Source organism: Talpa europaea (genome assembly GCF_964194135.1).
Source record: "Talpa europaea genome assembly, chromosome: 2".
Lineage (NCBI taxonomy): Eukaryota > Metazoa > Chordata > Mammalia > Eulipotyphla > Talpidae > Talpa > Talpa europaea.
Window position 1 is genome coordinate 6,375,273 of NC_140068.1, and position 18,279 is coordinate 6,393,551.

An 18,279-nucleotide genomic window follows, 5' to 3' on the forward strand; every position below is an offset into this window, starting at 1 on the left:
AAAATGGATTATCAAATGAATCAAATAGGGTCAGGTGAAGCTAGTATTTCCATTAGTGATTAAAGTTTCAGGGGTTTTGAAATCTTGGTCTTTAAGTTTGTACACTATTTTTTTTCCAATTTTTTAAAGATTTATTTATTTATTTATTTATGCACATAAGAGCTGGGGTACAGGCCAGAGGTGTGAGAGGTGAGAGGATTCACCAGAGACAGAGTGGGGAACAGAACAGGCAGATCTTGACCAAAGTACACTGCTGAGGGGAGCAGCGGGCGAGTCAGGAGAGGTCTGCTGTGCCATGTGGGTTGCTCCCTGAATCGAACTCATGCTGCAGTGGCTACAGATTGCTACATAGGTTGTGTCTTAACCCTTGTGCCAGCGGGGAGGACCTTTGTAGACTATTAAAGAAAAGTTACAGAGCAGTTTTCCATGAGGTTCATGAAAGACTGGATAAGACAATACACTTAAGTTAAAGAATATGACATTGAACATAGGAAGATTATTAGCTCTCGATGAAATATGGTCATGAAACATGGAGACATGGTTGATGCTGCATCCACAGAGTCCATTCTAAACAACCCGGCATTAAGCTGCATCTGGTGAAAAGTAACCCAACTAGTTCGTGGGGATATTATGCTGTGGAGTAGGAGAGAGAGGAAAAGAAAAGCTAACCAAGCTCTTCACTGACTTAAAAGAGAAGTTGAGAAGAGGGTAAAGATTGCCCCATGGTTAAGCCTGCCCTATCAGACAGGGGCGGACGGGGCTGATGGGATATGCTGTGCAGAGAAAGATGGTGGCAAACAGTCTTGACTGAATCACGGAAGCCCTGATGACGTGAACCCTGGAGAACATACCCTGGAGGACACTCTTTCCCACGACTGTTTCACCAACGCTTGGTCAAGGGACAACTTGCCATCTCGATGCAACGGTTGGATTAGGTGTTCAATCTGTTTCCTTTTTATCTCATATTGAACTCTGAAGTGCTTAAATGACTAAATAAGGAAAAACAGCAACAACATGGCGATGAGTCAAAAAAAGCAAAGCAAAGGAAACTACATTTCCTAAGAAACAATCCTGTATATTTGGATAACAATGTATGTTGTTGGTAACAAAAATGGCAGCCAGGATCCTAACAGCAGCTACCCCTCAGCAAGGGAAGTGCTGTCTGTGTATTCCTGCCACTGGCTCCCCTAAAACCCTACAAACCCTACAAAAACCCTACAAGCCCAGTTGTTAGTAACGTAAGAAGCCCAAAAGTGACTTGGCAAGGACTAGCAGTGGCAAGACTAAAATCTAGGATTTCTCACTTCTAGTTAAATAATCTTCATGCGAGTCCACGCAAACATAACTCTAAATCCACACTAACAATCAAAATCATTGCTTTATTTCAAAATATCACAGAATGGATGAATAGAAATTATACTTATTAAAATAAGACTGAAGATAATTAAAGTTGTGTTTAAATAAGCCTGTCTAAAGAGGATTATTTAGAGAACCTCATTTACATAACAATCTTTTTCTTTAATTTTATGGCATTAAAAATTAAAATAGCACTTTCTGGTCACGGTGTGCTTCACGGAGACTTGTAATATGCAGAATTAACCATAAGCCTAATACTAAAGCTTAAATACTAAGTCTAAAAAAGTAATGATTTTAACTAAAGTTCTAAATTTTATATCAAATTAACACATTCTAAAATATGACTCGAAGTCCAAATATGAATTGAAAATGCCAGCAAATGTGTAATTATGCTAAGGAGTACAAGAATGGCTCTACAGAATCTAACAGGTAACACATGCAAACAAAATTCTAAATCTTTTTTGAGTTGGGAATTTTTTATTTTTTACATGATTGTTCATTTTTAAACAATATTTGCTTCTCCCCACCCCCTCAGATGTAGTCCCCATAGAGTTTCCTTCACCAATGCACCTGTGCACCATCACCTCAGGCCCCTGCGCTCCGCCCTCCCTCCCTCTGATCCCTCTCTGCTCCTCCCCTGCAGGATGTCTCTGGTTTATAATTGTCCAGTTTTGCTTTGTTGTGTTTTGTACTGTTACTATTTTTTTTTTTTTGCACTGATGTCTCATTGGGTTCCCCTATATCCCTGCTATTAGTGAAACCATCTGATATTTTTCTTTTTCCTTCTGGCTTACTCACTGAGCATAATTCCTACTCGTTCCATCCACGCTGCTGCAAATGGCATGAGTTTATCTTTTTTGATTGCTGAATAAAATTCTAAATCTTAAACAAATATGTTAGTTCACCTGGAGAACACTGGGGGGAGATGGTGAATAAATCATATGCCTTCTATTTCCTTTCATTTAACATAATTCAAAATGCCAAACCAATACCAAAAGCCAGTCCTCATTTTTATTCCACAGAATTCTATCCATGGAAAAAGTAGAAAACACACTACTGATTAAGTAGAAGCAGAAAATGCAGATTACATAATTAAACACACAGATGAAAGAAATACTCTTTGTTCACATGTAGATGGTTTCTAGTTCTATTTTTAAAAACTGGTGATGATCTTTGAACTGAAAGGAGTGTTTCTGTTTTGTACATTCTAATCAGTTGTTTTCCTGTTATAAAGTAACATCTGTCTAACAGGCAATTTTATAACTCGGACTTTATTTTTTGATGATTTGTGCTAAAACTAAAACTCAACAACACACTAATCATATTCACCCTGTTATTGCATTTCTATTCTCAATTTACTGCTTTAGTAAGTTTTTTTTTTTAAGGATCTTATTCTAAAAATGTATTGGGGGAAAAAAGATTATATTTAATTTCAAAGCAGATAAGTGCAGACATATAAGTATCTATGTACTATTTTGTAAAGACCAACAAGTATAATAACATTAGTATCACCCATCTAAATGCAGGCATGCTTTACAGATCTGAGTCTATAAAATCACACGCTAATACCACAGTTGACTACTTGTCTGCCATGTTGAGTCTCTTACATTTATTGTAACCCTTTGCATGGTTGGAAAAAATGACTGACGTGTAATGTAGACTAGTTGTATTATAGTTTGCTCTAAAACACAATGCCATTTTAAGTAGAAGGAAAATGTCAATCCTACACAGAACAAATTACAATTTACTTGGAAAATTTTGTTTTAAAACTTGGTGGTTTTGATGTGGAAATTAGAAGCAAAAGGCCAGTTAATGACCATGTAATGAGACTGGGAGGTGGGGTGGGAGACAAAATAACAATAGCAAGAGCCCTGGCCTCAGCTTGACTGTCTTAGCAGTGCATGAAGTTTTTCACAGAAGAAATGGATCCTGCTAATGGGCCAACTCCCAATAACCATGTTGCAATCCCTTATTGAATTCAGCCTGTTCTATAATAATTTTGACATTGAAGTGACTTTTGGTAAATACTTTTGTTATGTGACATCTGCATAATCATGAGTTCCAAAAAAAACAATGACTAGACGTCTGTGTTCTGGGTCATCAACAAGACTGAGTTCTTGAGAAGTCATGAAACCCCATAGCTTTATATACAATGTGATGCATAATTTAAAATTATCCATTTACATAGAAATACAATTATTAAATGATATGTAAACTGTGGACAATGCATACTATTTCTTTAAAGATTTTTCTTGTAAGTATCATTTGAAAGATTAAAGATAGATGAAATGATATAAAAGAATCTTATTCATGAAGAACTTTTGAAAAATTGAAATCTCTTCTCCATACTTTACCTGATATTTATCCTGAAAATTTGATTCTGTCATCTGTGCTCTTGTCAGATCTCTTTCAAATTGATCTATCCAAACTTTTGTTTCCTTCAAAATTAGCCTGTCTTCTCTCTAGAAACCAGCAGACATTACAAATTTATTAGTTAAATGAACCTTCATTTAAATGCCTATTAATATCTGGCTGATTCTGGAATAGACAATAATTAGTAAGTTCCAATTATCACTGACACATTTTCTTTTTTGCTCCTAACCCCTTTTGGAGAACAAAAAAGCAATAGTTGATGCTAGAAAAATATCCAAATTATGTTGTTGAATGTTTTTGAAATTTACCTCCACTTATTTCTCAAGGAACACTAATTTAATTAAGAAAATGTGATCAAGAAGGAATGTCCTCAGTACAAAAATGCTGAGAGCAGTTGCTGGAATGGGAGAGGCTTGTGTTTGTTTCTTAACCCAAAGCCATTGGAAACCCAGAGGAATATTCTGGAAGAGACAAATATTGGCTGAATTCGAAGAACTAAAGACCCAGCAGTATTAGACTACTTGTGTATACTATTATTAAAGATATTATTCAGTATTATCACATTAGCTCCACATGTACAGAAGACATTTTTCTCATCCAGTGTGTAGTTCAGAGAGATATTTCCCAAAGTAGCACATTATCTAATGAATGAAAGCTGGGCTACCTCTCACATCTCAAAAAAAAAAAAAAAGAGAAATACAGTTTTCAGAGATAATAATAAGAAAACGGTCTTGCATTGATTTAGTGAAAACATCCTAAATTTTCATAAAAATTTCTTATCTAGTAAAAATGTCAAAGTGATAACAAGCACATTGGACATGATATTTTGGCACTTAGAAGTAGTTTTCAGTGTTAGCTTCTCACTTGATGTGTCACAGGTAAAGGGCTCTTTCTATTAACAGGTGAGATGGCAGAGCAGAAACAGGGTTACTGTGGAGGCAAGGAAACTGGTTCTGACCTATACTAGATCTCTGACCATGGGTGTGTCTTATTTTTCAACCTCTCTACTGTTGTACCATGACCCGTTAAGTCATCACAGACCTTCCCACAGTTTGGGGGAGAGTCATGATAATCTGTGTAACACATCTGGTTCAAAGATTGGCTCCCAATCTCCACGCCCTCTCTGTCTTTCTGGTCTTGCAAGGGCACCTCTATGTGCCTAGAATCTTTCCTCCTGGACAATGCCCTCTTCAGAGCTCAGCTCAGGCACACTGGCCATCTCTGGAAAATTTTTCTGACCCAGAAGTCTGGGTAAGGGGTCTCTCTTCTATGCCAATGGTTCTCGGACTATAGTGTGCACTGGAATCATCTGGAGGGTTTGTGAAACACGGTTTGCTGGACACCACCCTCGGCCTTTCCAGTGCAGTAGATGAGGGTGAAGGCTGGGAATTTGCATTTCTAAAAAGTTTTCAGGTGGCTCTCATGGTGGGTGTCTAGGGACCATGTTTTGAGAACTATAATCCTGGGACAATCTGAAGTCAAGTATTCACCGGAACACACTATAATTTATTTCTCCATTGTCTCATTCCCCTCCCCATATTATAGACACTTTATGTATCTTTTTTTTCTTCTAGCCTAGCAGAGTGTCTTTCAATATATAATTGTGGACTAAATGACTGATTGGTAATAGATTCAAAAGCTTCAGCTTTTTTGTGCAATGAGTCCTCTGAAAGATCAGATGAATGTGATCAAGGCACAAGCTTTATTATTGTTTGGCCTTCATGCCCATAAAAGCAGTAAAGACATCCTGTGACCGCAGAGGAATGAAACACTCTGGTCAATGTGACCACTTTGTGGGGATCACCACAGTGAACCCCCAAGGACAGGCTCATCATTACCCATTTATCACCAATTTAAAACATGTCTCAAACAGTCCTCTGAAAGGAAGAATTATCTTCTTAAAATAATTAGAGTCATTTAGTGAATGACTTTTTTTCTAATGTCAAGTGTCAGGCAAATTGCAGCAAGGTAAAAGCATACAGCTATTTAGACACGCAACACTCTCCTCTTTAAAAGGAAAATAAAGTAGAAAGCAATATTTAGATTTCCAGAACCATTTATTATAGTGATTTAGTAATCATTTAGTAATCTTCACGTGCCTTCAAAAACATGGGGGTTTATTGCTGTAGAAGACCACCAAAATTCCCGTTAAAATGTCAGTGTTTTCCTTTCTCTGTCTCTCTGTCTCTCATTCTCTCATACACACAAGCACATTTTTATGTTTTATAACATGTTTATTTATACACACACACTCACATATATATATATAAACTCATACTTCCTGGAGCGTGAAATAAAAATTAATTTAATATTTGATATATGAAATTAGTTACTTCAAGTTTTTTTTGCTCCAATGTTAGCATAAGGTCTATTGTGTTGTGAGTTTCTTAACTTCAGGTTTAGATGGAATATAAAGAAAGATGAAAAAACTGAAGTAGAGGATAACAGCTATGGGAGAGAATTCACAGTCATTAATTTCATAAGTATTTCTGGAACATTCACCATGTGTCATGTGACAATATTGAGTAGAAGAGACGTGATGAAAGAGCATTATGGGCTAATTGAAGGCTTACCTTTCTCCTGCTTGTTATTAATTAATTATTACAATTAAGAATTTCCTGATTGATATTTGAAATATAAAAACACATATGTCACTTTATTTTCCATGTCACATATTAAAAACATAATTATAAATTCTTCCTTTTATTAGTGTTAGTATTATTACAAAGTAATTAGTCAATGTCATCTTATAATTCAAAATTAGTGAGAAGACTATGGGGGTGGTTTAGACTGTAACTTTTAGTGGCACATACATATGTAATTGGTTCTATTAGAAAGGGAAAGGAAATAACAGAATGAAAGCATTAAAAGAAGTATGTATATAAAGACAAATACATGCAGAAGAATGGTCACCAGATATGGGAATTAGGGTGTTTGCAAGGGGCCATTGACTCAAGATGACTTAAATCTTACCTTCAAATTTTGGAAAGAATTTGCAAAAGATGGGAAACCTGGAAATATTTCCTAGCAATATGAAAAGATAATATATAGAAAAATATATAAACCAGGGACAAAATTATATAGGAAACAAGAAAAAAAAAATAGAGTGGCATCTGCCTATAAATAAGTAGACAATAATTTGAAAGGTAGAGATACTTTAAGAGGTTTTCATAACTTTAAAAAATATGAAAAGGTTTGAACCCAAAATAGCAATGGAGTTTTCCAGCATTTGATGCTTTTATTTTAATTTGTAATAATCCTACATGTCAACATTTTATAAACATGTCTTGAAATATTAAACATTTTAACAGGAGAACCATGTAAAAAGAGGTGTACGGCTGCATATTTTTTCTCTATAAATGCATTCAACAAACTCATCTCTGTAGCCTATAACAATTCAGACAGTGCTGTGCTTCTGAGAACATTCAGCAACACTTGTTGCAATGGAAGAAGGAATGAACAAATAGTTGTAAGTTTAATAGGCTTATTTTATACATAACTGAGTGCTAATTATACAAAGAATACCTTTGTAAAGATTGGTAATGTTTCTTTACCAATTTTATTGGCTGAAATAATAAAGGCATAACGTGTCTATTTCCAAGAAGGAATCAAAATTTAAAATATATCTCTATAGCACAGACACTGTTGTAAACAAACGTGCCTTGAATAAAAAATAATAGTAATAAAGTTGGTATCTAGAAAATAGTTGAATGTGGTATAGAAATCAAATGCACACATACTAGTAGAAGCCTGCTAGATGTGTTGATGACAAGATTTTTATAAAATGAATTAAAATGACTATTTATTAAGACCTGATTAGACAAAAACTGAATACTTTGAGATAATGGCATCAGTAGCCATAATGTATATAAAATCTAAGTGGGTAATTAGCCATTAGTAGATGGCCATTTAGCTGCATGAAATAAATATAAAGTCCACATCATAAATATATACATAAAATCCTTTTTCTTATTCAAAATAGCCAGTTTAGATACTTACACCCTACATTACAAATGTCACATTAAGAAAGGGCAAAGTTATAGTATATTTTCCTTAAAGTTAATTTTTGAAGTAACCCTGAAGCAATCATATGCAGCCTTTATTTAGGGGCGAAATAGAGGGAATTTTAAAAAATCAGAATTTATTTTCTAAATAATGAGATTAATATTTTTATAATAAAGTTCCCTTTAGTAAAATATACCAACAAGTTTATATCAGGAGTGTGTGTCTTAAATCTCCAAGGTTCTTTGCATTAAATTAGTGCTTATGAGCATTAACAAAAGCATCTCCTTTTGTTTCAAAGATGTTTCTAGTTGCAGAGTTTTTTCATCTGGGGAAATGGCTACTGTAGAGAAATTGAAATGGTATAAACTCAGAAACTAGATCAGAAATAAGTCCAATGGGTAATACAAGGACATTATGTATGAAAATCAGATGGAAAACTATTTTCTCTATGCTTTATGGGGAGCCTAACCCACTTTTTTTAATAGTTTTTTATTTGCACAGCAATGTCCACACCTGATTATATAGGTTTCTCCAAAACCTGAACGCCCGAGTAACACTAATGCAAAAGTAGGACTGGCAGTGACAGTCTTTGATTTGTTTGCTGTGGTGCTACTTGGAAAGATTTGCTTTGCTAACTATGGAAGTTACGCTGGTTGTCAATGTTTCTTTCTGAAACCTGGCAAGAAGCACAAAAGGTTTCCTAAAACTGTAGTGTTAGGAAATAAGGTGATATAGTTCTGTAAATGCCAGATTAACCTCATCAAAGTAACCTTGGAAGCACAAATTAATTCGGAAAGCTATGGACTTCTGGTGCTGCAATAACACTTTGTATTTGAAAATTTGGGATTATGTTCTCTGCTCTTTTCCAACTTATTTCTATGTCTATCCCAAAATTACATTTAAAAATTTTTGTGTTTCTTATTGCTTTTCAGTATAATCTCAAACTACTCTGAAAACTCAAGTTGGAGCCTGAACAAGGAAAATAGAGCTTTTAACACATCTCAAAATTTCCACTTATTATTTCCCCTGATGTCATTTTGCCTTATAATTAATTTTAAATTCAGCAGTAAATCCACTCTCTATAATAAAAAAAGCAATAATGCTTTGAAAGGATAATATCTTGCTATTAAAAAAATGGGAAAACAGGCAACCTAGTATACTGGCTGGAGTATAAAAAGGGACAAACTTTTTGACAGGATTATTTGAAAAAATATTTCTAAAGGCAATAAAAATCTGTATGACTTTAGCCTAGTAAGAATGAATCATAAAATACTGCTTTATTACAAAATTGTTCATAGGAGCATTGCCTACAACAGCAAAAATTCAGAAACTTCCAACAATTAAAATTGAATAAATAAATTACCATGTACATACATGATAACCTGGAGAGAATGACATGGAAAGAGAATGACATTTGTACAATGTTAACAGAAAATTATAACATTGTATGTATGACTATTTTTGTTGAAATAGTGTATGTCTAATAGACATAGAAAAATGTTGGAAAATTATACCAACATATGAATTATTTTCTAAGATAGGCTCTATCTAGAAGGTCAAGTACTGATCATTTCTTTTTACTAATTTTGGCTTTTCTTTATGACAGTGAACATATGTCATTTGAACAGTATGAGAAATACAAATGTTACATAAGCTAACGAAAGACTGAAAAATCTAACCAGAATGAATAATTAGAAATCTAACCACAGTGGATTAGATTACAAACACACTTCCATATGTTTGCTGTGAGCAGCAGCTTATATAATGACACTTAAAAGTCAAAACTTGATTTCATCAGATCAAGGTGACCCAAGATTGAGATGTTCAAATATGATGGATATGAAGTTACTTCAATACTCAAATTACTAAGATGGACTTTCTCAACTTTCTTAACTGTCCTTGATTCTAACTCATCAGCATTTTAACTCATTCTAACTCATTTTAACTCATTCTAACTCATTCAGCATTTATTAATTATGCTTGCTCTGATATACAAATCAGAGAAAACTTTCTCTCTAATCCTTACCAATTGGTAATACCAATTTTTCACTCAGTTGCTCTCATCTTAATGCATTCCTACCTAATTTTTGAAAACAGCTTAATTAAAAATCAGTCACTACCAGTGAGTACACTATGAATACTTGAGGAAAAGCAAATACTTACATCATTTTCTTGCTCATCAGAGCCTATGTTGTGAATGTCAGGATACTGCTTCAGAAACTGGGCTACGTAGGTCATGATGGACTTCTCATCTGGCTTATCCACATCAACATCTGGAAAAAAACAAAACCAAATGGGGATACACTAACTTAACTTTGATCAGATTTTAATTACACAAACTTTGAATCCAGCTAATACACCAAAAGTTACTGCTTTAAATGCAGAAGAAAATTAGAATTAATATTCAGAGATGAAGGGAGGGTACAATTTATGGACAGAACACATGGGGACATTTTACAGCCCAGATGGAGAGCTTTATAAAGAAGAGCTTTTAGGAGAACAATACATGCTTCGTTTGAATGGAATCAACATGATTTCATCAGAAAGAGGAGATACTATATGGCTATTCAGACACTCTGGGTAATTCATAACAGACAAACGACGGGGTGGAAACTGCATAAAGGTGTGGTACTGAGTGACAAGGGACTATACAGCCTGTATGCCAGAGGTAAGGCAACCCTTGCCCCTTCAAGTTTTGTTTTAGAAAAGAGGAGGAGATGCCATATGTTCAATTTCATGGATGCCAAGGTGGTAGTGGAGAATTTTCTCAAGTTACTCTACTTTGAACAATCAAGTACTCTTTGAGGGAGACACAGGCCTGACAAGATCCCAATTATTGTCACTTTCAGTTTAAGGATGTTTACATTATAAAATCAGCAAAGATATTTCTCTCCAATGAATATTATCTCTAATACAAATATATTTAATAAGATATTAAACTCATGCAAAGATATTTACACAAATTTAGAAATTACAAAATGGGAGTAAGACTGCATGCATAAGACCTGAATGTTTTATTTTTTGACTATTTTTTTTTAATTAGGTGACACTGATTCACAACACTGTACGTGATTTAGAAGTATAGGTTCATACCCTTACACGTGTATGCTGCACACGAAGCCCACCACCAAGGCAGAGCCTTCCCACACAGTCCATTGGGAACCGTCCCCAATTTGCTGTCTCCCCTCTAGTAACCTGAATTCTACAGTCAGATTTTTAGCATATGTTATTGGTTTGGTTTTATCTGACCCTTTGATTTTGTTGCTATTCCACATATAAGTGGAACCATTGGTATTAGTCTTTTTCCTTCTGATTTGTTTATTTTTTCATAATAACTTTTTTTTTAGATTTACTTATTTATTTATACCAAGACTGGGTACAGTCAGAGGCGCGGGAGGGTGAGAGAATTCGCCAGAGCCAGAGCAGAGAGCAGAACAGGCAGAAGGACCGAAGTACACTGCTGAGGGGAGCAGCGGGCGGCAGGAGAGGTCTGCACGCCATGTGGGACCCTCCTCCGGTGGCCGGGGAGCAGCCAGGGATCGAACCGGCACTGCAGAGGCTGTGGGCAGCTTCGCAACCCAGCGCTCAACCGCTGCGCCACCGGGGAGGCCCTCCTTCTGATTTATTTTGCTTAGCATTATCCCTCCAGTTCACCCATGTTGTCACAAATGGCAAGAGTTCATCATTTTTTATGGCTGAGTAGTACTCCAACGTGTATTTACCACATCTTCCTAATTCACTCACCTATCCTTGTATTTTTAGGTTGTTTCAATAACTTGGTTATTTTTTTAAACAGTGCTGCAGTAAACAAAGGAGTGCATATATCCCTTTACATTAGTGTTTTTTTAAAGATGTATTTATTTATACATACAAGAACTGGGGTACAGGCCAGAGGTGTGGGAGGTGAAAGGATTCACCAGAGACAGAATGGAGAACAGAACAGGCAGATTGGGTGAAATACACTGCTGAGGGGAGCAGTGGGTGAGTCAGGAGAGGTCTGCTCCACCATGTGGGTCACCTCCCTGGTTGGGGATCGAACTCATGCTACAGTGACTGAGGATGGCTTCATAGTGCTGTGTCTTAACCACCGGGGGGAGCCCCTAAATTAGTGTTTTTTAAATAGCATTTGTTGGGTATATACCTAGGAGTGGAATTACTGGGTCATATGGTCGACCTATATTTAATATTTTGAGAAATGTCCATACTGTTTTACTTAAGGTCTGAACCAGTCTATTGATACAATCCACCAAGGGTATATGAGGGTTCCTTATTCTTCATATCCTCACCAAGAGTTAAATGTTTAAAAAAAATCTTTTGAATATCCCTTTTAAAGGTAATAAAAAAAGATGACTACATTTGGAGATAACAAACATAATTAAGTACCCTCAGAATCGAAACTATAATAAATAAACCAAAAGCATGAAAATTGAAATATAAAACTGCCCTAATATTTTGTAATCTTCCTTGTAATTTTGAGCTATCATTTTTAGAGACTTTCAACACAGTTTTTAAACAGTGCTGCTACTCAAATTACTTAAAAGGAAACACAGATAATGTATTCTGTGATTTAGCTCGATGACTCAAAGCTGCACTTAGAAATGACAATATCACTGATGCACAAGATGCATGTGAAGAATGAGTAAAACTTCATGAAATGTGAAGGTGGGAAACAGCTACATGATACAAGATTCAATGCAGCCCATGCCGCAGCGTACATGCAGCTCAATAACGAGCTTATTGTAATGGACACTGATCTGTTTCATCTATTTCCCTAAATGTTTACATATTCAAGTTGGCGAGGTAATGTTTTGTGGGAGAGATTTCATTGGGAAAATAAAGGAGCACCTTATATCTGGGAGAGCCTTGTGTTTGGGCAACCTCAGTTTCTAGTCCAGTAGATGCAAAAGAACCATTTATACTTTCCTCTCAACCCTGTCTCTCTCTAAGAAACGCTTCAGCCCAGTTTAGCCTCAGAAGTTGTGGGCTAGGACATGTTTAGCTCTCCTTGGAGCTGAGTAAGTGGAGACCCCAGGCTAGCCTGGTCCAGTGGACTGTGGTGGGTGATAACAGGTGCTTTATGGGCGCATGTGAATTGGAAACACACATCTAAAGAGGTGTGTGCCTACACCCATAAAATATATAGTGTTGCAAACCAACGTGACCCCCCAAAAAAGGCAATTAAAAAATAAAGAAAATCAGTGCAGGAAGATATTTCCTGCTTTTCTCCAGGTTTTTAGCTTCCAGTAGGGTCTCAGAAGTCATCAGCAATTTCAGGGTTGAAGACACAAAAACTTAGTGCATTGAGGCAGGCAAGAGCCAACAGTTACTCAACATACCTTCGGGATCCAGTAACCTTGGGATCCCCAGCTCCGTCTCAGCAATAGTGAAAGCCTCCTCCAGGTTTTCCCTGTTCGATCTGCTTCTGACTTTCTCGAAGTCCACAAGTTCTGGTCGAATAGCATGGATGACCGAATGGAAGGCAAGTCCACTTCTCCAGCTCCGTCCAAAGTCTTTTACTTCTACTCCAGTCTGCCTTGGTGTGACCAAAACCAAACAATGTCACGTTTTGAACAGATAATACACTCTTCCTCAGGCCATCATGCAAAATCCAAACCTCTTCAGCTATAAATTACACACGCTTAGTTATACCAGTGAACTGGTTTTAGAAAAATTAAAAAAAAATTGAGAGGTTAAGAAGAAATAGAAATTCATATTTAGTGTTTTCTGTATTTAATTTTTCAGTAGTAAATATATATGATTTAAAGCACATTTTTAAAGGAAATCAATTTAGAGAAAAAATATCTGGCAAAATAAAAATAGAAGAATTATAAAACACCACAAGGGATAATAATTATTGCATTTTCTTTTTTTCTCAGCCCATAGCCTCGTAGATTCTGGTAGGAATTCAAGGGGTTGATAGACAGAGAGCATGACATAGTCTATGACAAACAGGCCTAGCGGCTATTGAGATCACGTGACTACCGACAAAATGTACTTCATATACATGCTGGAGGCGATAAAGGAATACATTTCATATTTACCAACTTGTGAAAAATTCTCAAAAACATACTATTGTGTGGAAAAGCAAAGGGTAAGAAGATACCGTCTGTGTAAAAGTCCTTTTAAAATACAACCTTGAACCTTCTCATGGTTTTTTCCAGAATGTCTCTGGTATATGCGTCTAACAGTTTTCAGTCAAAGTTTGGGTCTCATCTTACTTATTATATTTTCCTTTGCCAAAATGTTCTCATGTAAAAATGATTTTATATCCACGGTCTCTTTAAACCACCTCAAATTATTTCTTAGTGAAATAGGCAAGTTATAAATAAAAGTTTGTTCATTAAAAAAATCAGCAAATTATCAGATATTTTCTGATTCTGTTGAATTTGTTTATTGTTTTAGTCATTTTCAGAAGGAAATATATAAAATGTTTCCTTAAAAAATTACTATTTTGGAGTAATGTTCTTTCTCTGTATTTGTTAAATACCCACACACTATGTATATTAGACTAAAATGTAGGTCTAATATTTTTAGTTTTAACCCAAAAATTTTAGTTCTAGCCCAAACTTCTTATTTAAGAATTTTAGATAAAAACTCAAAGAAGGGGGTCTCCCTGGTGCCTGGGGGTTAAGTTTCAGCCCTACCACTGGGATGGCCTGGGTTTGATCCCCAGCTAGGGAGCTCAACCACATGGTGCAAGCTGGCCTTGCTTATCTCCCTGGCTGCTCCCCTCAGCAGTGTATTTTGGCGGGTCTGCCTGTTCTGCTCCCTACTCTGTCTCTGGTGAATACTCTCCCCGCCTACCACTGGCCTATACCCCAGTTCTTCTATGCAAAAATAAATAAAATCTTAAAAAAAAATGAAGAAAAATTAGATACCTTATTAAGCAATACAAACTTAAAGAACTGTTGATATGCCATTTACAGAAGTGAGAAGAATCTTCAGTTTTAGGGCTTTCTGACTTCTAATATATATTTATTTCAAGTTATTTTAAGTGAATCTGAATAAACACGTCTTCATTTGTCTTAATTATTTTTTGTCTTAAAATAATACTTCAAAGACATTTGAAAACAAGGTATGCAAATATCAGATGTTATAACATTGCTTCCATTTCTGAGAGTATGTAGTGACAGTAAGTAAAATTGCTTAAAAAACACATAGTTTAATTATCTTGTCTTAATGAAACAGCTTTGAATTTACTTTCCAAATATTGTGAAATTTTATATGAAAACAGTGAATACACTCTGACAATCTGATGTTTACTGAATATTTTATCCTTTCTTGCCATCTTTAGCTTTGTAAGACCAACATACCTTCAGAGTACAGCATCTCAGAGATTATAATTTTAGAAACATGCCATATACTGAAATGGGTACAGAGCCTAACTTTTTTTTTTTTTTTATCTAACAGGTAAGAAGTTTCTTGAAAAATACTGTACCAGTAGCTTTCAGAAAAACTATCAAGAGTTTACTACGTAACAAAATCATATATTCATTACAAAATTGTCATGGCAGAGAACTGTCATCTCCCAATCTCTACAACTTATACGCAGCTTGAAATAAAATGATCTTATTGATTTACTGATGAGTGGAGAAGCCTTGGGTCCATCCATCAAAACATTTACACATCTAAGGAAAACACAGCTTCCATTGATGTTCCAAACACACAGGCTGCAGGAATGATTGTGCATTACCGCAAAACACTTGTACATCTTTGAAATCAACACACCCTGTGTGAAATAAAATCAATGCAGGAAACCTCTAACAGCTTTGAATTTGAGTGTACCCCAAGCTACTACGATACTAAGTGAAAATCAATTGATATCTTTGATGAATTCAATGAACAATAGAATATCACAGTGACATCATTACAAAGCTTGATTGCAACTGCATATGACAAATGTCAGTGAATGGTCCTGCCAGCACATACGTTTCTCCCTGCCCAGTTTAACTAAAAAAGAGATTAGTGATAGATGGAATGCACACAGCATGCCAGCAATGCAGGAAGGACTTTTTATTTCATTTTCTACTGCAGATTCTATGGAGTCACAAAGCTCTGCTTTTAGAAATATTTTTGAGAGCAACTTGAATTATAAGAATATACTCCAAACTAGAAAACTAACAACACCCTTAAAAAGTTAAATGAAACCATATAAATTAGTAACACTAACCACATCTTTTCTACACTTATTTTTTTCTACCCTTATTTTTGTTTTTCAAACCCTCTGAAAATAGAACTCCCCGTGTTTAGTGCTTCAATATTTTATGATGATAAGTACTTGTTTACAACCGCTTCCCAGAAAGAGAGAATGACATTCAGATTAGATTTCAGCATGCAAAACAGAACTGAAAGTGAGTTAAGTTTCCATGTCATTAAGGAGAATCATACAAAAGTACAGCTTGTATGTAAAGAGATCTTACCACTAGCCACATATGACCACAAAATATTTTAAAGACCAATTGAAAGCTCTACTGAAATTGCTACGAGAAGATACTTTCTGAGAGGATTATCTATCTATCCAACATTATCACATAAATGTAGACACAAGTAAACGTATTGTACCTGGAAGCAAATAAAACTAAAAGTGAATTTTTAGTCCATAAAGCTCAAGTTGGCAAAAGGATCTACATTTAGAGAAAAGATGAAATGATAAGAAAAAGTTTCAAATTATTAAAGAATTTCAGAAAATAAAATCAAACGCAATTATTTCAGATTGTAGACCTTAGTTCACATTATTAATAAACAGAACATAGTCTATGAAGAGATAATGAAGTCAAAAATCTCTAAGTTGTATATGGAATGATTATTCAATAAGTGCAAGAAGCCAGATAATAATCTAAATAGACTTAGCCCTTGAGCTACTAATAAAGATGTAACTTAGATAATCAGGCTTAAGCAGATAAAGATGAAGATGGATTTATTACAGCATTTTCCTTGCATATCAGTGGTAATTTGTGTTTATATTTTAGTTCAAGGAAAGAGCAAAGCCATCATTCAAATATCTTCAAATGTTGCCATCCTTGCAAAGTGCACTTGGCAACAAACTGATAACTCAAATTATCCCAGAGCTGCAAATGTAAACAAACGTTTGGTACTTACTTGGCTGCTGAGTACTGAACCCACTTTAATAAAGCTTTCTTTGCATTGCCTTGGCCCTTGGCGGCCACCTTCCGCTTGCTGGGAGGACTGGCCAGCTCGGCGCTGACCATGCTGTCCACGGAGGACGCACTGCTGGACAGAGACTGCAGCTGCGGCAGGTTGCTGGTCAATTCCTCAATCTGTGCATTAATATTTGGCAAAAACATAAGAATCATCTTTATTCGGAATTGAGGCTACTGTGGGGGATGAAGTGGGGGGGGGGTCCCCATGGACTATAGCGGAGGACTGTGGGTTAGGGCGGTGTGTGTGGTGTAGTAATATACATCTGAAGAGGTGTGGATTCCCCTAAGTCATATATAATGTTATAAACTAATGTTACCTCAATGAAAAAAATTTTGATTTTTGAAAAAAGAATTATTTTGTTCTTTCTCCAGATGGTTAGTTGTTCCAACAAAAGATGGTTTATCTTAACATCCTTAAAGCCACTGACAAAAATACAAGATCTTGAAGGGCAGCGCTGAGGTCTTACTGTCCTTTCTACTTATCGGATAGAAGAATGAACTCTAACGGGTGTTCAGACTCATAGACTGTACAATATCATAAGCAAACCCCAAGATAACTATGGATCTTGAATGATAAAATGTGTCAACGTAAGTTCATTAATTGTAACACGTGCCATGGTGGTAGGGATCACTGGTTATTGGGGGAGGGTCATGGATGTGTGGGTACAACGGGTTAAGTACCAAATCTCTGTATCTTCTGCTCAGTGCTGCTGTAAACCTAAAACTGTTTTAATGCATAGTCTATTTAAAAAAATAAAAACAGGGCCTCCCTGGTGGTGCAAGGGGTTAAGCACCGCACTATGAGGCAATCCGCAGCCTCTGTAGCACGAGTTTGATCCCTGGCCTGCCAGAGAGAAACCCACATGGCGCAGCAGACCTCTCCTATCTTGCCTGCTGTTCCCCTCAGCATTGTATTTCAGTCAGTCTGCCTGTTCTGTCCCCTACTCTGTCTCTGGTGAATCCTCTCACCCTCCCTTGAATCTGGCCTGTACCCCGGTTCTTGTATGCATAAATAAGTAAATCTTTAAAAATAAATAAATAAATAAATAAATAAATAAATAAATAAATAAATAAATAAAACAACCTAATGATTAGAAGAACTAGTCTATTGTTTTCTCTTCTTCATGCCTATAAGGAACATATAACTGTTCCCAGAAAACAAAGGTTATTTTCCCCTTTAATACCAATATTCCCTTTCCATTGTGTCCTGCCCACTTTTCAGACTGGGTGCCAGTGCTAGGGTTCTTTGGAGAGTGCTACATATAACGTTTGTAGGGATTAAAAAAAAGGAAATTCCCCTGCTACCAAAAAACAATGTAAATGTGAAGCTTGAGGATCAATCCTAAAGTAAGACCCATGAGGATGTCATTCAAATGCCCACAGC

At 35.9% G+C, this 18,279-nt stretch overlaps 1 protein-coding gene across 1 annotated transcript in view; it reads right to left on the reverse strand.

Moving 5' to 3' along the window:
- Positions 1-18,279, reverse strand: part of LOC311167750 (nesprin-1-like) — a gene marked incomplete at its 5' end in the record, with an annotated part of 158,238 nt that overhangs the window by 42,765 nt on the left and 97,194 nt on the right. The window contains 5 exons of the mRNA XM_084228799.1: positions 852-989; positions 3,711-3,818; positions 9,898-10,007; positions 13,071-13,267; positions 16,834-17,012. Coding sequence (XP_084084925.1) covers positions 852-989; positions 3,711-3,818; positions 9,898-10,007; positions 13,071-13,267; positions 16,834-17,012 — 732 coding nt within the window. The remainder of the gene's footprint in view (positions 1-851; positions 990-3,710; positions 3,819-9,897; positions 10,008-13,070; positions 13,268-16,833; positions 17,013-18,279) is intronic.